Source organism: Meles meles, chromosome 8 (assembly GCF_922984935.1).
Source record: "Meles meles chromosome 8, mMelMel3.1 paternal haplotype, whole genome shotgun sequence".
Lineage (NCBI taxonomy): Eukaryota > Metazoa > Chordata > Mammalia > Carnivora > Mustelidae > Meles > Meles meles.
In genome coordinates this window covers 118,531,905-118,553,502 of record NC_060073.1, presented here as the reverse complement: position 1 = coordinate 118,553,502, position 21,598 = coordinate 118,531,905, and the positions used below count along the sequence as shown (strand labels likewise).

At 48.6% G+C, this 21,598-nt stretch overlaps 1 protein-coding gene across 5 annotated transcripts in view; it reads left to right on the top strand.

Moving 5' to 3' along the window:
* The window catches only part of DYNC2H1 (dynein cytoplasmic 2 heavy chain 1), a 269,900-nt gene that overhangs the window by 132,887 nt on the left and 115,415 nt on the right, over nucleotides 1–21,598 (top strand). For all 5 annotated transcript variants that reach the window (XM_046014703.1, XM_046014702.1, XM_046014701.1 and 2 more), the window contains 6 exons: nucleotides 370–435; nucleotides 2,111–2,161; nucleotides 2,930–3,007; nucleotides 7,865–7,996; nucleotides 8,908–8,980; nucleotides 18,639–18,799. In XM_046014703.1, the coding sequence (XP_045870659.1) occupies nucleotides 370–435; nucleotides 2,111–2,161; nucleotides 2,930–3,007; nucleotides 7,865–7,996; nucleotides 8,908–8,980; nucleotides 18,639–18,799 (561 nt within the window). The remainder of the gene's footprint in view (nucleotides 1–369; nucleotides 436–2,110; nucleotides 2,162–2,929; nucleotides 3,008–7,864; nucleotides 7,997–8,907; nucleotides 8,981–18,638; nucleotides 18,800–21,598) is intronic.

The following is a 21,598-nucleotide window of genomic DNA, read 5'->3' as shown; positions in this document are numbered from 1 at the left end:
TTTTAAATTACATAATTATATGATGTGTATTATTAATACATAAATTATGTGATGTATATATAAATGATATATATGCATTTATATGATATACATAAATAAATATAAATTATATGATGTACATGTACAGTTATATGATGACTAATCTTTAACATTGTCTCTAAAACTTCAGGTGCTTTCTCTATCCTTCCCAACTACAACTTGGAAATATTGTTCTGTGTAGGTGCCACTGGGATAGTCATTTCTTTTATTGGTAAAAGTAGATAATTTAAAGATAGGACATAGATTTTGTGAACTGACATTTCAGGACTGTGCTTTTCCGAAAACACAAATTTAGAAACAGCAAGATAACATATTTGTTATTCTTTTCAGGCTGATCAGTTGATGTTTGCTTTGCATTTTGTTCGAGGCATGCATCCTGAACTTTTTCAAGAAAATGTAAGTAGGGGTAAAGGAGGAAACTGTTAGTTACATAGAAGTTTGGTAACGGGCAGATTTATGGTTGGAGTAGAAATAACTTCGTCTGGAAATTATCTATCTACCTATTGATTTTTTACTCAGTTAAAAATTTTAGTGCACGATGCTGATTTCTGCTTCTCCCCTCTGGGTGGGCCCAGTATTTGGAAGGGATGGTGAGGCAGAGTGACTTACCCCAGTGCTTCTAGACCTTTCTGAGCCCCAGTCCCCTGCTTGTCTTGCTCGCACGGGCATGGAGCGGAGACAAACACAAAGTGAATCAGTGCTGCTGGATAGCTGCCTTCTTTACCCCCTTCTCTGACTGGCTCCGAGTCAGCATGGGAGGCGAGAGGGCGGGCCGTTTCCAGAAACGTCCTGGAGCCCAGAGCCTTGTGTTAGTCCTTTATATATAATTCATCTTCGTTTCTGGTCTGCCCCATCAACCTCTCCCACTTGAAAAGAACCTCCTTCGAGTTAGAGCTAACTAATCCATCTCTGGTGTGCTTCTGATGTTTAAAAAGTTATTTGTAAGCAATTTTCTGGTTTTGAGGTCACTGTCGTCAGTGAGAGTGGAGCGTCAGGGTAGGGGGATAGCGTGTGGGCAGATGGACAGTCCAGCTGTGACCGTCCCCGCTGCTTGGTCGGATTTCCTGTTCTGGGCTCTCCTTATTGGAATCAAACTTGAAGAACGCAGACCTTTCCACGGGCCTCTTTTCTCTCTTGCTCTGGCCGACTTGTGTCGTTTCTCCTAAATTTGTGGATTTGACTCCCTTTATTTCCCCCATTAGCTTCGATGCTGTTCCCTCCCCTGTATCCTGTTTTTCACCATGACCAGTACGTCCACACTGTGTAAGACTCAATATTCCCTGGTTTTCCCTGCTGGAGTGTAGTAAATACTGGAAGAGAACATTTTTCTCTGACTCCCGTCTAGTATAGTAACCATTTCTATTCCATCGTGACCATATGATTTCAGTGAAGAGGAGTGAGTGGTCATGCTGGGTGGACGCAGGACATAATTTTGTTTTTTTTCTATATTGCTCTCAAATTTTATATGTTTTCTCTTTATTTGCTGACCGGTACATAACAACGAGTATGATAGTGCCCAGGCTGGAGACAGAGATCTTGGAGCACTAGATTCTGTAGCCCTGGGTCAGTCATGATTCTATGGATTAATTAAAAAAAGAATAATGACAGTCTTCTCCTAATCTGTTGAAAAAGATGAGTTAATGGACGTACTTTTCTCTATTTTTTCCCAGCATACAGAATTTTTAAAATTTTTGATGCACTTTATTGCTTATTTATTAGTGAAAAATGGCGTATAATAGGGCAAATCAAGATGAGCACTGACTGAACACGACATGTAAATTTTGGGATGTCGAAGCATCGTACATCTACAGGGAGAGAAACTGTAGTTAGGTTTTTACTTTAGTAAAATTATTGCTCATCGTTTGCCCAGGAATGTGTTCTGTTGCTGCATGAACTCATTCTCGATGTCAGTGTTGAACCAGAAAGGGAAGACGTGACAGGAGTTTTATTATTTTTTTCCCATGTCCTTAGAAAGCTGCACTGTAAGCCATCTTATAGGGAAATTGAGAAAATTGTGCCAGCTGGTTAGTATTTTTATATTTTTTGAGTAAATCGTATTTTTATTCAATAGGAATGGGATACGTTTACAGGTGTGGTTGTTGGAGACATGTTGCGGAAAGCTGTAAGTAAAAATAATAAAATTATTTCACTCTTAGGGAAAATAGTTCTCGCTTTGACTTCCTGAGATATTATTTGCTTCAGAGGAATTTTACAGTTCTGTTGAAATTATACTTTAACTAGAGGAATATATTCTTGCCTCTACTACCGTACTATGAAACAGACCTAAATATTTTTGTCCTTAGAGACATATATTCTTATGAGAATAATACTAATTAAATACTAAGATACTAATGCATTTTCTTTCAGTGCACATTTTATCCCAAGAACACTTTATAATCCTGAAAAAAATAGAATTTTGTGTTATGACTAGGAAAATTCTCATATAACTGAAGTTTAAAATGTTTTTAAAAATTTTTGATAACTTCATTCAAGTTTAGCTTTTTCTCTACTTTTCTATTTGAACATGTAATGAATAATCGTTTTCTTCAAAGCAGAATACCCAAACTGTAATGCAAAATCTAGATTATGTATGAAATGCAAGATATTTTTAAAAATAATGTAAAATTTGTGGCCATTTTTATTATATTTTATTACATTTTTAAGTTTCATAAAAGAAAATGTACAATGAAAATGAATGCAACGTTTGTGTCGATGGTTATTATACCTTGTTACATTGAATTTTACGATAGTGTTGTATAGAATTTTATAATAGTAAAACAAATGTATTAATACACAGAATGAGTTTTTCAAATCAGAGTTCATACAGTTAGCTAGTCTCTTACTAATTTTTCTAAGTCTGAATGTCACCAAATACATTGCTTTTCCGAAGGACTCCCAGCAGAGGGTCCGGGATCAGCTCCCGTCGTGGATAGACCAGGAGCGCAGCTGGGCCGTGGCCACACTGAAGGTACTCGCAACTTTCCTGCTGTGGGGGATGCTGCAGCTTCTGCGTCCGAGTCATGTGTATCTTTTCAGGTGCTCCCTGTTCATCTCAGTGTTGATACTGCGGTGACTATGCCATCAGAGCCCTGGGGAAAGGACATCAGAGCATTACTCTGTTCTGATTAGTCCTTTAATCCTGAGCTACATCTTACCTCCAGCACACACATGTTTGGTCCCCATGGCACAGGGTTCTGCACGGTGCACCCGCAGGGGTAGAAGAAAAGTAAACAGAGGATGCGATACGGAGCGTGGAGGTCTTATCGATAGACTAATTCAGGATTGGTAGAGAGATGCAGTACACTTAGAATTTTCTGATTCAAACTGTTTCTCTTGCTTTATTCATCTCTGAACTATCCCTCGCCGGCAGTTCCTCCCCGTCCTCATGGTCCCTCCCTCGCCCGCGCTCCTCTCTGTCCTTGGGATCGCTCCCTGAGTTGTGACTCTCACCATTCACCCGGGCTTTGCTGCAGAGCCTCTGCTTCCGATCTTAGGCCTCTCTGTTTCGTTGTACCCTTTATGTTTTAAAGCTGACTCACACTTCGGTTTGCACTCTACTGAAGCCTTCTGAGGGCTGGTTATCGCTCCCAGGATCAGGTCCATCATCATTTGCGTAGGAGAGAAGACAGCCCGTGGCCTGCTCCTTGCCCGCCTCTTCCCTGCTATCTCCAGTCTGTCCCCATGCAGTTTCTCGCACTTACACTTCCCACGGCTGCTCCCTCTAGCCGGCCTGCCCTGTGGCCGTGTTCACCTGGCAAACGTCGCTTTTGCATTTGAGGACTTACCTTCTTCATCCTGTCTCTTCTGTTGGCATCCATCCTGAACATTCCTATGTCACAGCGCCTGTCCTCCTGAGTCAGAACGATGCAGTGTGTCGGTCTCTTCTCCCAAGTTGCAGGTGCATTGAGACTGGGATCCGTGCCTTGTCAGGCTTGCTGTCCCCGACACTCAGTGCAAAACCTGACTGGTATGTTCCCCTGTTCAGTAAGTGCCTGCTGTACCCTCGACGCATAGTTCATTTTCTGTTAGGCACCTGTTCTGGTCGCACACGTGAGATGAGGAGCAGACAAGCTAATGACAAAATGGGGGATGTAAGTTTCACCTTGGTCATACATTCTATTGAGTTAAAGTATTTACGAAGTATTTGTAATCTGCTGGTTGACAGCGGAGAGCACAGATGTATAAAAGTCTTGGTTCCTTCTTTCTGGAGTTTGTCACCTCGTGAGACACTTCTGACACGGTCCTAAGACCTGGCTCATGAATTCCGAATGATTATTCAGAATTAATAATTCTGATTATTATTGTTTGAACAACTGATCTCTAGTTACACTTGGGGAACAAAATCTTACATTTGTAACCTAAAAATTGTAATGATGCTTTTTTTGCCCCACATACTCATTTCTTTTTAAGTAAAAAAATGCAAAACATTTAGGGAAGCCAGCTTTCCTATTGAAAGAAGGTTTATAATACATGTCAACATTTCATTATCCGTTAACAAAACATTTTTAAGTGGATTATCCCATTCATTTCATTTTTTGTTTTTATTTAAATTACAGCTAATATATAGTTCAGTATTAGTTTCAGGCATACAATTTAGTGATTCTACATGATTTATCCGATTTAGTTATTATACCAGCCCTGAGACAGGTATTATTAAATTCTCTTTTTACAGATGAGAAATGAAAGTAGTAGTAGTGAGTTAAATGCATGAGCCTAAGGTCTCTTTTTAACTTAACGTATTTTTGAAGATGCATGTGTGCCAAGCAATCATGAAATGCTTTGCACATATTATCTTGCTTTATCATCACAGTAACCTGATGAGGCCGTAATTGTGCCGGTTTCAGGAAAGAGGCAGGCAAGGTGGGGAGAGGCTGAGTGATGGAGTCAGTCAAGCACGTGGAAAGTTCTGGAGCTGTGACGCCAGTTTGGGCCTTCTGACACCAAAGTCAAAGCCCTCAGTATCTTGGTTTTCCAACTACCGTGTTTTCCTTCTCTGTCTCCCACGAATCCCTGTCCTCCTCGCCCCATTCCCGAGTGGGAGGCGGGCGCTGAGGACGGGGCGTGGGCCGCGGTTCCGGAGCCCAGCTGCCCAGGGTCCTGTCCGCATTCTGAACTCAGGCCGCGTGGGCGCTTCTGTGGGGAGGGAGCAAGCAGACTGTCCCCGGAATCTGTGTGTTCCTTCTCCTTCCTTCCTCCCTGCTCTGTACGGCGGCTGCCGCAGGGTGGTGGCACGTGCTGAGAACCGCAGGACGGCGCACGGGTGACTGACTGGTGACTCGCGGGTGACCCGCTGGTGACTCCCTGGGCCCACCGCATCGTGCGGAATTTGAAAGCCGGTCAGCTCACGCAGTGTGTTCCGCCCCGAGGAGGTAGCTGCTGGTACTGTCCTCGCTCGGTCGATGCGAAGACCGGGCCCAGAGCGACGTGGTCGCCTAGAAGCCGGGGCGGGATTTGAACCCGGGCTCGTTGTGGCAGAGTCTGAGGCTCCCCGCAGCGGCGGATGGTCTGTTCGCGGACGCCTGTGAGTCCGGTCAGCGCGGGCTGCTCTGTCGTCAGTCGGCTTCTCCTGAGTCGGGCGCTTCGTGCTTCGTGCCTGCGACGGGCGGGCACGGCGCCCGCGGGGGCCAGGTCGGTGCTGCCGGTCGGGACAGGCTGCGCCAAGCCCACCTGCGCCGCGGGGAGTCTGACAAGTACTCGTGTGGCGTGCGGTGGGTGCCACGCTGCGCCCCCCCCCCCCCCCCCCGACGTGACCAGCCTCCGCCGGGAGACCACACGCCGCCGCGCGGCTCGGATTTCCGGCCGGAAATGGTGATGACAGGCGGTGCAGCACGCAACGGCCCCTGTTCCACTGTCCGCCGTCGGGTTCAACTAACGGGCTTGGACCACTCACCAAAAATATTTCCAGTGACATGTACTTCATTTCCTGCTGTGTAAGTTAATTTTAGCCAAGTTCCCTCATGAAATTTGGGCAATATGATGGGTTATGTAGCGGTGAATAGAGCTACTTGGATGACGCATCCCCGCGCACTTGGCCCAGGGCCACGGTAGGTGCCGTTCTAGTGTCCGCACAGGCACCGGTCTTCCCAGTGCGCCACCGTTGCAGGAACCGTCCCCCTCCTGCCGCACATCGCTGACCTCGCGGTCCAGTGTTGGCGAGAGTTTGGAGGAGAGGCTGCCGGACGGAAGGGGGACGGGCAGGATGGGTGAAGTAAGGGAAGGAGTAAGTCATGGGAACGGCAGGCACCGCACAGGCGTGCTCGGGTGTGGCCCGTGGCGTTCCGCGGGGGCAGGTGACGCTACCCCAGTGTGAGCCCCGCAGTGTTTAGAAATGTGAATCACCGTGTTGTGTGTCTGAAACTAATGTAACATATATACTCCAAAATATTATACGAAGAAATTCTTCCCTAATGGGCAAAAACTGGAACAGACGTTGTTCTGAAGAAGGCATACAAATGGCTGACAGATGGACCAAAAAAGGTGCTCAACATCATTAATCGTTAAGGAAATGCAGATTAAATCACAAGGAACTATCAGGTCACAGCTCTTAGCATGGTGTGATCGGGAAGACAAGAGGTCACACGGTAGCAGCTCACGCAGGAAAGGGAAGACGTGCCTGTTGTGAGGATGTACGCTGGCGCAGCCGTTACGGGAAGCTCTGTGGAGATTGCTCGAAACCTCGGAAATAACTCCCGTCGGCTCCAGCAGCCCCGCTCGTTACTCCGGGCATAAATCCAAAGGAAGTGTCTGAGAGGTGTCTACATCCCGTGGTTATTATTATCATTGTTAGAATTCGGAGCGCCCAAGATAAAGTTACAAGCTCCACGTCCATCCGCGGAGGAATGAATAAAGACAAGGCGAGCTACCCGTCTGTGATGGAGCAGCATTCATCCACAGAAGTTAGAACTCAGGAGAGCCGCGAAGGGGAGGGAGGGCGCCATGAGGCCCCCCGCGAAGGGGAGGCGGCGAGAGAGGGGGAGCGGTTGACACGGGCCAAATGTTCGGACGTCAGGTGAGTTCCGGAGGACGAGTGGGACCCGGTGCCTCTGTGCGGCAGCGCTGCTGTGTGCTTCAGGTCTGGGCAGAGTGAACTCTGTGCTCACTGCGAAACCGTGCTAACTCGGGAGTGGGCAAATGGAGCTCATTTCATTGTGCTCGTGTGGCCACAGCGCGGTGCAGACCGCAGCACTCCCCAGACACGCCCACGTTGTCAGTGCCCCTCAGTCCGGCCGAGGGGAGAAACGAGGGCCGGGAGAGAGGGCGCTGTGCCAGGTAGGAGGAGGTAGGTGTGCTGAGCTGAGTGTCGGATGCTCAGGAGAAGCTGAGGGTTGGGCCCAGGCAGAGACCAAGAAGTGCGGATTTAGAGCATCTGAGCCAGAGAGCAGCATGTTTACGAGCACGATGTACTACTGAGTGTGCGATGGGAAAAAGCGCTTTCTGAAGGATTCCGCGTTGGCAGGACATTGGGCATGTTGTTACGATCCGTGGTGGAACTCGGCGGCGGCGGGCCTTTCCCCACGTGGCGCGGGGAATCGGGCCGTGCCCCCGTGCAGGGACCCCAGCCCTGACTGAGAACGGCTTTGGGTGTTTGATTTTCTCTGACTCTGGGCCGGCTACGTCTAGCTCGCTGTCTCTGATCTGGCAGTGGTGAGACGAGCCATTGCGAGCGGAGGCAGCTGACGCATCTGTGGGTGACTGGCTTCCGCTTACTTGCAGCCGTGTGCACACACACACACACACACACATGCACGTGCACACACACGCACACATACGAACGCACCCCGGGTCTGCTTGTCGCTCACCGTGCAGCGTCATGTCTGTGTTTCAGATCGCTCTCCCCAGCCTGTACCAGACCCTCTGCTTCGACGACGTGGCTCTGTGGCGGACCTACTATCACAACTCCGTGTGTGAGCAAGAGTTCCCGTCTATTCTGGCAAAGAAAGTGTCCTTGTTTCAGCAGGTGAGTTCTCTAACTGCCTCAGAGTACCTGGCATCTGTCTCTCACTCTGAAGCTGTTTACAGGAGGGCTCTGCCTACGGGGGTCGTGTCACGTTGCCTTGGGGAAGGGCCTTGTGCCTGTGCCATTCCCCTGGACATGGAGTCCCCGCAGAGTGGCTGGTGGGACCCCTCCACCTCCGCCTGAGGGTGTCTGTGCGCTAGAGAACAAGTCTGAGAGAAGGGGCTTCAGGTGCAGTTTGCACAAGCTTGCCCCTCACCTCCCGGGACCGTGTCTCCAGAAAGGGCCTCGGGGCAAGCGGCAAGCCATTTGCCCCACTCTGGCCCACACAGGAGCTCAGGGCAGAGGCCGAGCACCGGTGGACGTCCCGGGAATGGGTGTCCGGGCCTGTACCCCTCCATGTGCCTCTCTTCCCTTGGCTCCCAGTGCTCCTGTCCTGCCCGTGTCTCCATGGGGAGTAACAGTTTACCAAGTGTGGCTTAAAACAAGAAGGGAACAAAACCAAGAGAAACTACTTGATAACTTCAACATCTAGGTAAACACATAATTGAGCATAAAAAGAGTGATGTGAAAATTTTAGGCAGCATTTGGGGGCCTCTGTTGTCCTGTCATTGGAAGGCCCTTGGCGTATCCTTGTTTCACCTGCCGAACGGTGCCTTGTGAGATGCTGAAGACACAGCTCACCCTGTGACCGCTACTTGCTCGCGGTGGCTTTTGATGAGAAGTTGGAGGAAATCAGTGCATTTTAGTAACATTTTCACTCTTAAACACATGGCATTTTGTGTAAGTAGATACAATGGGACAACAATCGGTGTGGACATATCCCCACGGTAAGATTTGTTCATTCAGTAACAGTGATGCTGGTGTGAATGTCCAGGGTTCTGTGTTTTAACTTCCCTGCGCTTCATCGGCAGGTGCTGGTGGTGCAGGCGCTGAGGCCGGACCGACTGCAGAGCGCCATGGCTCTGTTTGCCTGCCGAGCCCTGGGTAAGCCCCCAGCTGCAGCCAGGCCGCTGGCCACAGGACCTTGGCTTCAGCGGACGTTTCGTTTATGCTGACCTTGGTTTAGAAGATTAGGTCTTTTCCTTCCTTCTGCTTATCTTCAGACCTCTATTGGATGTGATTGTACTTAATGTCACGTTAGGTCTGATGCATAGTTGAGATCTTATATTTACTTATGGTGTTTGAAATTTACAGAATTATTGTACGGTGAAACCCCTTTAGGCATGAATACATTTGTTCTTAGGACTTTAAAGCAGGGAATCACATGTTTGACTTAGATAATTAAAGTAAAACAAAGAAATAACCATAGCCTTGGCGGGGTGGGGGAGAAGCCTTCAAAATGAATTATTTTTTTCTCTAAACAAAAAATGAAGGATTTGTTTGTCTTTTGGGTTATAAGCTGTGCAATCCATTTTTAAAGTCTCTCAGATAGTCTTATCAGAAAGAATTAAAAGTTACTCATTTGTAAATAAACTATACCTTGTTTTGATTTGCTCAAGAGAATTTGGAAAAACTATGTTAAGGAAGGGATATGTAAAGTATTTTAGTTGAAGTACAAAGTCATCAAAGAACAATGAATATTCTAAACCATAAGAGTTTGGAAATGAAAAATCTGGCATAAATAGAAAAACACAGTGACATTTTTTTTCTAGAAATCTTCCATTCCTTTTAACATTTTACCCATCTGTGAAATTCTATGGATATTTTTACAATTTTTATTAATTATGTATGTTTTCATTAAATTATAATTTATCATATGAGCAAGCTTAGCACAGAATTTCAGGGAATGGAAAACAATATACTGGGTTTTCCATGCTCCTCCGTGGAAACTTTGCTCAGTAATCCCTGTCACGCTGTCTTGTGACGCTGTTGGAGTTGACCACAGTGGCTGTCTTTTGACGGGTCGTCCCAGCCTCACTGCTCCGCAGTGAGCACACTGTCTTGCGTCCTCTCAGATGTCCGCGATCTCCTGACGGCTCACACTTGAACTGCCCCCGTTACACCCTGCAACCCCGTCCACTCGCTTCACCCCAGGGCAGTGCTCTGAGCAGCTGCATGTAAGTGCCGGTTTAAAGAGTGGGAAACAGAACCCCACGGCTAGCAGGTGGCAGGACCTAGACCTAGCTCCGTCGTTCGTCTTCTTGCTAAATCCTGAAGGGCCACATTTCCCCCAGTTTAGAGGGGTATTTTTGGCAGGTGCTCACGGAAAGCTGTGTCCTTAACCCTTACGTGACCCCTCACACACAGATACCCCACCATCACGGGCTAGACTGGTTTCCTGGGGCTTCAGTAAGTCTCGTACAGCAGCTGGCTTCAGGCAACAGAAGTGGTCGGCTCCCGGCTTTGGAGGCTGGAAGTCCAAAATCCGTGTCCTCACAGGCCACGCTCCCTCCGAACCCTGTCGCAGAGCCCCTCCCTGCCCCTCCCGGGATTCTGGTGGCTTGCTGGCGGCTGGTCTTTCTTGGCTTCCAGCTGCTTCGTCCGAATGGCATTTTCCCCACGTATGTCTCTCCTGACCCGTTTCCTGTCTTATGGGCCCTGCCCCAGGATGGCCTCCCCAGAAGCTGAGTGGTTCTGTCTGGGGGACCCTGTTTCCACGTCATGGCACGTTCTGAGCTGTTGCGGTTGTGGCTTCCGCTTCTCCTCTGTGGGGACAGCATTCGGCCCGCACTGCGGCCGTCTTCTGCTTCACCCTCTGGTGGGACATATGTGTGCATGCTGTGCGGGCATTTCGCGGTTCCCATGAGCCCAGTCGCTCGGTGGGCTGCCGGCGGGTGTGTGGAGAGCTTCTGCCGCTGCCCTGGGCCTCCCTTTCCTTACACACGAGGGGAAGCGTCTCCCTGTCTTTGGCGGAACGTCTGTCTCCTGGGTTGTCTTTACTGCCATCTGGCAGAACGTCTGTCCTGCCTTGCGAGTGCGGGTGCCCCTCTCGGAGTCACTCCAGCGACACAGGGGAAAGGTCAGAACCAGAACTCGGAAGGGAAGGTGCAGGGCAGGGCTCTGCACCCACAGGGCTCATGGACTCTTTCTTGGTCTCGGTCCTGCACGTTCTCCCTCCGCTCCTCTTCCCTCTTTCCTCTTCTCTCTCCGTCTTTGTGTCCCTGTTCTCTTTCCTGCACATGTGTTGCCCTTAGTCTCAGGGTTCGTGTGTGTCCTGGGCATCAGGCTGCTAACCTCCTTGTGACGAAGGAGAACTTTCCCTCCCAGCCTCACCCGAATCCCAGGAAGGACTCTGCTGTGCTCGGCTTGGGTGACATGACCTCTTCTGCAGCTAACCCCGCCAGAAGTTCATGAAACAGCAGTTTGCCCCCAGAAGCCCTGGGGGGACTGCTCCCAGAAATGAGGGGAGAGCTGCTGGTGCCAAACGAGAGGCCTTCTAGTCGGCGGGCTTGTGGCGTGCCCCAAGTGCTCCTCGTATTCTCGCGGTTGCGTAGTTGGACCGTTCATGTATAAAGGGCGTTTTGAGAGTCTCACTCCTTTAAGGGTTACAGATGTCGAACTTGTGATTCTGGAAAGTGAACAAAGATGTCAGCGTCCGTGTCAAAAAACACTCAGCAGCACACTTTCTCTTGTAACAGTTAACATGTTGCCAAACGTAGACACGGCTGGTAAGTAGTACTGGGTGGTTGGCTTCTTATTTAATAAATACGACATCTGTCCCTGTATTTACCACTGGGAAGTTGGCTGGTGAAAGTCGCCTGTTGCCAGCATTTTTGAGAAAACAGACAGGGAGACAGGAGTTCTACACTTCCTGTCCTCCAGTCTTCCACGTGGCTGCACGGGTACGCGGTGGTTCTGCTCGCCCTTCTGTTAGAGGGGTGGCCTTGCTCCCATCAAAGGCCGGCCTGGCTGCTCCTTGTGTTTTATTCCTGCCCTTATCCCCTCTCCCGCAGCCTCACCTGTGTTCCAGACATCCTCTCTCGGCCTGCTCCTGCAGTGTGTCCCTCGGGGGAGACAGCAGTGGCCCAGTCCCTCCATGCTCCCTCGGCATCCTGCCGCCTCCCTCTGGGGGTCAGTCCCCATGGCCCCACAAACTTGCGCCCCTTTCATCCAGTGGTCTTCTGCCGTGTTGCTGTGTCCCACACTGCATGCCATAATGACGGCTGTGGCCTTGGCTTAGTTCGTGTGTCAGTGGCTTCCTTGAAACGCTCTCCACTTTCTTGTCTTGGTGATTGTGTTTCGTCTTTCAGGCCTCAGCCCTTTCAGGCTCTCCCTTGTCATTTCCCTGTACTGGCTGTTTCTCTGCATGTCTTTGAAGTGTTGGCCTCTCCTTCCTTCCACTTCATTCTCTCTCTAGGTAAGTCACCCCATCCCTGGCTTGCAGGGTCATCTGTGAATGACTGGCTCTTCGATCTCCTGTTTTCAGCCCTGACCTCTTCCTGGAATACTAGACTCGTGTACCCAAGTGCCTGGCTGACGTTTTCCCATGAATGCCGTCCTGCCGGTTTGCAGGGTTTGCAGGACCAGCCCAGAGCTTTTGACCCGGCTACACCCGCACCCACTCCCTCGCTCCTACCAAACACTCGGAAGAAACCCTTTTTCTTTGTTCTTTACTTCCTTACTCCAGCGGGTTCTTTCGGCTTGGTCTCTAAAATTTGCTCTCAATTAATTTACTTTGTGTCATTGGCCACCCGCCGGATGCACACCGTTCTCCTCACCTCAGTCGCCGCCGTAGCTTTGGCTTTGCCCTCAGAGTGCGCTGGGAATCCGCTGCTCACGTCGCCACTGCCATCTGCTCGCTCTGCTTAAGCCACGGTCTCCTAGGTAGGCTTATTGCTATTCAGGCCTCTTTGCTTGCCCTCTCCCAGTTTGTTCTCAGCGTAGCCTCCAGAGTGCCCTTAGAAACACAGGTGAGATCACACTGCTCACCTCATCCTTCCTGAGTCCTTACCTTGTCTTCAAGGGTCTTAGATCTTTCAGTCTTTGGTTCCCCCTGAGGTCTCATCTTCTACTCCCACCCTCTTTTTAATCCTTTCCAACCCTGATGGCCCTTTCCCCTGTTCTTCCAGAGCCTCGAGTCTGTTTCTGCAGTCTCAGGACCTTTGCACTTGCTGTTCCTTCTTCCAGGAGCGCTCTCTCCCTCCCCCATTATCTTCCCCCGTTCTCTGCTCAGATGTCATTTTTCCAGTGTCGGTTTCCCTGAGGTCTCTCTGTAAAAGAACGTGCTCTGACTCCCTTACCTTGTTTTTCTCTGGAACTATGACTGCCGTTGTCGGGCCTCCAACTGGAGCACAAGCCACGTGAGGGCACATATTTATGTGGTCTATGGTTGTGCCGCAGGACTTAAATAGCTTCTGGGATGGAGGGGCCAGAAGTGTGTGTTCCTAGTTGGTCTCCCTACTTGAGTGCTTGCTTCCTCCAACCCATGCTTTTCGTACAGCTGTGTGGTCTTTAAAAAATTGAAACCAAATCATCTCCTTGTTTGCACAAGATCTCCAAAATCTTCCCAAAACGCTTAGAATAAACTCCGGAGTCCTTCCATAAGCTGACAAGACTCTGCTTGCTGTCTGTCGCCATCCGGGGCATTCTTGGTGGCCCCCGTGCGCCAGTGGTCAGAACCGCCACAGGACTCGCACGGTCCGTGGCTCCGCGCTTTCCCTCCGGTGTTTGCGTCCCTTCCTGGAGACTTTATTTAATACAGGGATATCTTCCAATGACCGGAATAATAGTTCTTAGTTCTCCAATAGTAAAGATTATTATTTCCTTTAATACTTTTTTTTAGAAAAAAAAAAAGTCATCTTATTAAAATTCAAAGCTAATTAGCATACAGTGCTGTATTAACTTCAGGGGAAGATAACAGTGATTCGCCCTTGCCCGCGGCACCTGTTGTGATGAGCGCCAGGTGTCGCCTGGATGTGCTGAACCCTTTTTTCTCTTACTGGGGAGCTCCTCTCTGTCGTTCAGACGCCAGCTCACAGTCCTGCGGTTGCAGACAGGTCCTTCTGGGCCGCCGACCAGCGGCAGCGCGGCACCTTTAATTCCCTCCGTAGGACCCAACACTTGTTGATGCTTCTGGCTCATCTCTCTATCATCTGCTTCTCTAACTCAGAGTGTTTCAGTAAAACAAGGCAGTTTCCAGAGAGGCTTTTCAGTGTCTATCTTTCCTCACTGCTGTGGTCTTTAAAAATGTCCTCTTTGTATATCAGACATGACCTTCCTTACTGCCTTCGTGGTCCGACCTTCTCCCAGCCCCGTGGAATACTCCGTTGGGGCACTGTCCCACCTCCAGGTTCAATGACATTTGAGGTTTAGCGGCATTCACTAAAAACCTCATGACGCCCACATATTCAAATGCTGTGAAAGCTTGATATACTTCTGAAGTCATATTCTGTCTGCTTATAAGCAGAAGTTACATATACTGGTACGTGGCTGGATGACTTTGTGTTGGGTCAGATGGTTTTATTAATGCAGTTTTCATATAAAATTAGGTTTCTACTGTATGAATAAGTTCTAAAAATTCAAATTGCTAGAGAATGACAAGCACTTATTTCTTTTTAATCAAATTGTCAAGATTTGATTTCGAATGTAATTTCTCAAGCATCATTCATATGGAAAGAGTTTTATTAAGGTTTGGCAATCCTTTTTATAATCTGTAAACTTACAAACAGTAACTTAAAAAGCTACGTGAGTAATTTGGATGGACTTGGGACTTTTCTAAGGAGCTGCTCTGAGCAGGGACTGTGCTGCGTGTGTGAGGTTCCTGGGGGCAGCCCCGGGGAGGCTCCCTACCCTCGGGTCGATGTGAGCCAGGCGGATTCCCCGCTGTGGAGCTCCTTCCTGGACGCGTGCCTGTGCCCCATCCCAGGCACCTGGCCTCAGTGGCTCCATCGTGCTCACAAAGTCTGTGTCTGAGAGCAAAGGGAAAGGACAGGAGGACATCCGTACTGATTTTCTGTTGCCTCCGTAACAAATCATCCCAAATCAGCAGCTCCCGACGGTACCCATGTACTGTCTCATGGTCCTGGGGGTCGGAGGCCCGCTGGGCTGACCTGCTCTCTTTGCTCCGAGCACACACGGTGGAACCCTAGCATTGGCCCTGCGCTCTCTGGGAGGAGGATGCTCTGGGAAGGAGGCATCTCCCAACTCGTTCAGCCTCCTCTCGGAGTCAGCTGCAGGCCTTGTGGGCCTGATGTCCTCCTTCCCTCCCTGTCCTGGAGCCCTCCTCCGCATGCGGAGGCCGCTGGGGTTCTGGGGTCCATGGCCCCTGTCCTCCCTGGTCACAGGCAGCAAGGGCAGAGGGGCTCCTCCTCAGGCTTCCCACCCTTCTGTTCTCCCCTCTGCTCTTCCCTCTGCCACATCTGTCCTGCTTCTCCGGCTGCGTCTCTCCAACTCGAGCTGGAGAAACTTCCTGTTTTTAAGGATCCAGGTGATTGAACTGGCCTCCGAGGACGATGGAGGTGAGTGGTGTTGTGAGGTCCATAACTGTCACCGTGCCTGCGGAGTGCCTTCACGGCAGTGCCTGCTTAGGGCCCCGAAGCCCGTCATGTTCTACCTACCACGGAACATTCGACTTGTTCGAGTCTGGGCTTGAGTGTTAGTCTAGATTTAAAGAGCTTCTGCCCGTTTAATTGGTTGATGTGCCTTGGGTTAGACAGTGGTTGTCTCTTTTCTTTCTTTCCCTTGACATTGGTGGTACGATTTTTAGAGTTGTCCTTGCTTACTGATATAGGAAGTGTAATTTTGTGCCTGGGAAGCTTGTCAGTCTCTCTGCTGGGAGGATGCGACGAGTGAGGAAGATGGGATTATCACACTCACCACCTAGAATAGTTTGATGTTAATTTGCTACTTTGTTTGCTCACTTAGGTACCTAAAAAGTGCTGGATTTTGGTATTCTTTCTTTTTTAAACTGTAAATTATTTCTTCCTTAATGATTTTGGTATTTTATCTGAGTAAAATAAAATGCAAAAAAGGTTTAAGTTTTTTCCTTGACTCATTTTTTGTTTTTGTTTTTTTTTCCTTTGGAAAGAAATGATAATATTTTAAAGATGCATGGTCAAAATTTAAGATCCCGGTGTTTTTTCAGTAGTGATAATTCAGTGAACATCTGCGGCTCTTCAATTTGATTGGTTTTGGAAGAGTCACCCTAACAGTGCTAGTGATATAGTGAGTCAAAAGGATTTTTAATAAAACCAGTGATTACATGTCTAGGTCAGGTCAGTTAAAATGCAGTGGGGTTATTTTATTGGGAGTTTTGTGGACAGAATGGCCGATACAGGATTCCAAGTAACATGAACATTACTTATATTATCATAAATGGTATATTTTTTCACGGTTTTTTCCTCTAATTCAAAGTGTTCCAGTACTTTGAAATATTATATAAAATGAGTTAGTGAACATCTGTTTATCTTCTGTGGAAGTTTAACTTTAGAAGGAATATTTAAATTTATGCTAGAGGATGCCTCTAGAATGGTGAGCGGAACAGACGTGATTCCTGTCCTTGTGGAGTTTGTGGTCTGTATTTGTTAATGTAAGAAATGATGTGGTAATCTGTAGCTTAAGTTTTTAAAGACACTTTTATATTGGCATGTAATTTCCAAAAGAAAAAAGCACTGTTTTAGTCAGGAGTTATTTTATAGGAACCTGCAAATACACAGATGTTTATCACATGACGTCTCTCAGTGGAGCTCTGTGAGAAGACCGAGAAGACAGGGCGCAGCGGGTGCCCCGCGTCCTCACGTGCTCGTCGCTGGCACTAGCGGGCGGGCCTTGCTGTGCTTTCCTGGCCGAGGCTGTGCCGGTACGGACTCCTGTCGCCTGTGGCGCAGTCTGCTTTCCAGTCAGCCACCGCTTACCTCGCCCTGACCGTGGTTTCAGCCCTACCGTGTGGCGTCCAGAAACCACTCAGATCCCTCAGGCTGTTTCCCCCGAGTTTTCACGGGCATCAGCAGCCGCAGCAGAGAGAATCTGTCCTGCTTCTGCATTCACATCCCGGATTATTGCTTAGATTATTACAGTCTCAGTGACTGAGTCAAAGGCCAGACACGTTTTTAAGACTTTTGATACATATTATAGTATCAGACAGTTCATTTAATTGGCCAAGAATGTTTATTGAATTTATGAGTGAATGAGGCAGCGGGTGAACAGAAGCATAGCTAATTATGTTGCTGCAAGTAGTTAAGAACTCTTTTCCATTAGGTCTTAAACCAGGATGATTGTTAGCAACATCAGCTTAGTTAAAAATGAAATTCATACGTCATGCCCCTAGGAGCGGTGGGTGAACGTCGAGAGGCAGTTGGCGCAAACTCAGTGGGGGTTAGGAGCGTCTGCCCGTGACAGCTCTTAGTTACCCTGAGGACTTGCCGTGGTGGAGAGAGGAAGGCAGCGAGGCAGGTGTGCAATCCATCTCCTCAGTGTGGTCGTCCAGAAGGGCCTTCTTCAGCCTATCTGGAGGGCACTGGATTTATATTTTAAAGTGCTGGCTGCAGAAATCCTTAAGAATGTCTTTCTCCAGTGATTTTAGAGTCTCTGAGGTTCAGTATTTTCTCGGCATGTGTACTTGTGAGGACAGAGGGACACCTTTCTTGCCCATGGAGTCGTTCTGTCATGTTCTGCTGATCTGTTTCAACTCTTGGGTCATACTCCTCTTTTTAGGTCAGTTCAAACAAGTCTCTTTTGATTAGCAATCGGAGTGGGCCTTCTTTAGCTGGGCTTTTACTAAATACTTTAATCTTAGAAACATTTAAATCTTAGCAGAAGAGGTTTGACTATAATAGCAGAATTACCATTTTTTGTCTGTATAGGACTCCGTAGTTGTGCGCTTCGGATTCGACAAAAGCACAGGGGAACTCTGTTGAATGCGGTTGGCGTCTGCTGCGGGTGACCTTTGGCAAGACCTTCCGTCTTCCGGCTGTTGGCTCTCGTACATGTAGCGTACGGAACTGGTGTCATGGAGTGCGTGCTGAGTAAATGGAATCTGATACATCTGATTATATGAACGTCCTATGACATGGGATTATTATGACTTTATGATTATAAATGGAATCTGCTTTGATGATTATATCCTGTTTTGCTCCCAAATGACTTATGGGTGGTTTTATGCCTGTTTTACAATTGAGGAAACTGAGGCACAGTGTATCTTAGGGTGACTTGGCTAACCCGAGAGCTTATATGTGTCTGTCTCCAAACTAATATTCTTTTCATTCTGTAGCACTTTCTTTGTCCTCGTAATGCACGGAGGTAGAAAATAAACATCCTATAACGACGGCGGTGAGGTTGTTCACTGGGCCACGTGGGATCTGATTCCCCGATGCCCAGCACAGACTCAGTCCTCTGTTGCCACAGAAGTGGACGAAAAGCAGAAGTGCTGGGCGGTTGGGTTCAGTCTTCTCTTGCAGGCGGAAAGTCGCACAGTAAGAGCGCACAGAGGTGTGTTCTTCGGGTGCTGGGCACGGCTGTCTGGACGCCCGCCTGCCGGGTTAGTGATTCGCAGACATGACAGGTGGAGCCGTGCCTGGCCCTTATGTGAGCGTTCAGTGAGATGGTAGTTATCGCTAGTGAGTGAGTGATCTTCCAGTTGGGAACTCTAGTATGTCCGGGATTGTCACTCACCTATGTTTTCTGCTACAGCCTGTAATTAGCTGGACTAGACTTTGTCGGAATCATGTCACTTTGTCGTTTCGTGTCTTTCACATCTGTCTTCCAGGACTGAAAGAGCTGTCCCCGCCCCCCCTCAATCTCAAACGGCTCTACAGAGAGACACTGGAAATCGAACCGATCTTGATAATTATCTCCCCGGGTGCGGATCCGTCTCAGGAGCTCCAGGAGCTCGCCAGCGCCGAGAGGAGCGGAGAGTGCTATCACCAGGTCAGCCCCTCCCGTCCGCCCGAGCCTGTTAGGGAAACACGGGTTTGGTGGTGCTAGGCCAAGCAGTGTCCCCTAAAGTGCCCACGTCCTGCTCCCCAGAGCCTGTGAAGCCATTCACTTCTGTGGGGAAGGAGCTCTGCACGTGTAGTTCCCTAAGTGTCTTCACATACACACGTCGTCTTGCCGCAGTCAGGTGGGCCCAGGGTGATCATGGGGTCCTTACATCGGGGAGGCTGGGGAGGTGGCAGGGAGACGCCGGTGTGTTCATGGCCCTGTGGCCGGAGCGCTGGGAAGCACTGGGAAACGCTGGGGTGCTGACTTGGAAGGTGCCGGAAGGGGCTGCAAACGACTTCTAGAGGCTGGAGAAGCAAGAGGGAGATTCTGTCCTCGAGCCTCCAGAAGACCCAGCCGTGTGGTAAAGCCAGACTCCTTGATGTTAGATGGGGCTGTCCTCTCCAGAAACCTGGTCATGAATTTGGCTGGTTTTAAGGTACTAAATTGTGGTAGTTTGTTAGAGCAGTAACAGGAGACTTATATGTTTGCTATGCTTTTGAGAATAATTTTTAAATTTTACTTGGATGATTTTATAATAAATCACGGCAATATTTACCAGCAAAGGCTGAACTACATAAACTTGTGAGTGAAACTGAGGTCATGTCGAGCACCATTCTCTTTGATGTAAATTTAGGAGCTCTACCCTGTTCCGATGGCCTCCTTTGTGCCACTCCGCTTGCGTGCCGGCCCGAGCAGGTATTAACGTATGTCAATTTTGACAACAGAATAAATAAACCACTTTCAGTGGGACCGTTGTGATGATGAAGCAGCGAATGGAGAGGTCGCAGCGTTGTGTGGAGCCTGGGCGGGGGGCAGCTGCGGCGCAGGGAGCTGGGCCCGCTGTTGGGGCAGCTCTCGCGGGGGGTCCGCTTCCGCGCTGGCCGGGGTGTCCTGACGCCCCTGAGGGACAGCACGCGGCTGTCAGGGAGGAGCCTGCAGGAGGGGCCTGCTCTGCACCCCCTTTCTGTTGGCACCGATTCCAGCCGTGGGCAAAGCTGTTCGGGTCCACGGGTAGGTTTGACCGCTGAAACCTGTCAAGTTTGGTGTACTGAGCTTGCACAATTGTTAATTCAGTAAAGCCTTTCAACAGGGACATAATTACTCTTCATTCTGTTAGAGTTTTATTGCTGTGCTGTTATATATGCGACGGCTAATACATTCTTGATGCAAAAATTTAATGTTTTTAAAAGATTTATTGATTTGACACAGAGAGAGAAAGAGTACAAGCAGGGGAAGGGGCAAAGGGAGAGGGAGAAGCAGACTCCATGCTGAGCAGCGAGCCCATGCAAGGCTTGATCCCAGGACCCCAGGATCATGACCTAAGCTGAAGGCACACGTTTAACCAACTGAGCCACCCGGCTGTCCCCCAAAATAGTAATTTTTAATTGCAGAAGTTGTGAGATTTCAGAGGGGATGTGTGGCTCACCATCTTCTTGACATTTTCCTGTTGTACTTTAAAAAAAAATTTTTATTTTTATAGTAAATATTTTTTCTGAGGTTTTATGAATCTTTAAGCTTTTTTCATATAATTGATGCTTTATGGGAAATGCTGAGTTGTGTGTTTTTAGCTGTCTTTTCCATTGAGCAAAATGCTTACCCTTTTCTCTGATTCTGTCGTACATGCCTGTACTTCTATTTTTGGGGGGAGGTTGTGGGGTTTACTTTGCATTTTAATACTGGCAGACGAGTAAGTGCATCAAAACAATTCAGGCACTTTGTTTCACCTCCTATTCGCTTCATTCTGGGTTAGACCTTGAAATTTAAAAAAAATCAGTATGTGTGTATTTTTTACCTGTGTTATTGCATGCTTTAGTATGCAGTGGATTAGACATGGTTCCCACTCTCAGGAACATTATAGTTGAATTGAAAAACAAAATCAATGCTTGTAAAAGTCAACTGAAAAGCAATGAAATGCTATGTTGTATTCATTATGGGACAGAAATCACTGTGGTTCGCAGTGATCTGTAACCGTCGTCTTGAAAGTGTTTTGACCACGTATCCAGTAAGAGACTGGAGCCTGGACTCTCCCTGTGTGTGTTGGTAAGTTCCTACACACCCGTACCTGCCTGTCCTGGTATGCGGCTCTGCCGGAAACTGCCCTTTACAAACACGCCGGGGGTCTCGACTGCACGTGGTCTGTGGGGTGTAGCCCCCCTGGGGCTGCTGGCTGACACCTGCGGGTTCGGACCATGCAGCCGCACACTGTCTGTGCTCTCAGGCCCTCCTGCTCGGAATACGTATGCCTGCAGCTGGTCTGCTTTGTGAGGCGGACCGGGCCCTGCCTGGGAGTCCTCAGCACAGGCGGACGGCAGCGCCCGGGAACACGCACTGGGATTCCAGTGGGCTCGGGACGCCCGTTCCCTCTCTGTCTTTGTTCTCTCCTTGCTGCACCCCACCCCGCCCCACCCCAAGCAGCCCTAGAGGAGCAGTGGGCGGAGTGTAGAGTCCTCGCCACATGTGAGGATTTTCTGGATGGTGGACGGCTAGGGAATGACACCATCACAGAGTTACACCTGCAGCTTGAGAGCCAGACGTGCACAGCGTTGGGAAAATCAGAAGTAAATTTCAAGAAGTGGTAGTGATGAAACACTAATATTAATGGTTAAACATTAATGATTAAACCCTCAAAGAATTCAAGGCAACAGTTAAATAAAATTTCCTTTTTTTTATGGTTCATGCTTGAGAGGGTAAGGATTGCAGGAAATAGGGGAATTTGAAACAAAACTATTCTGAAATTCTTTATAC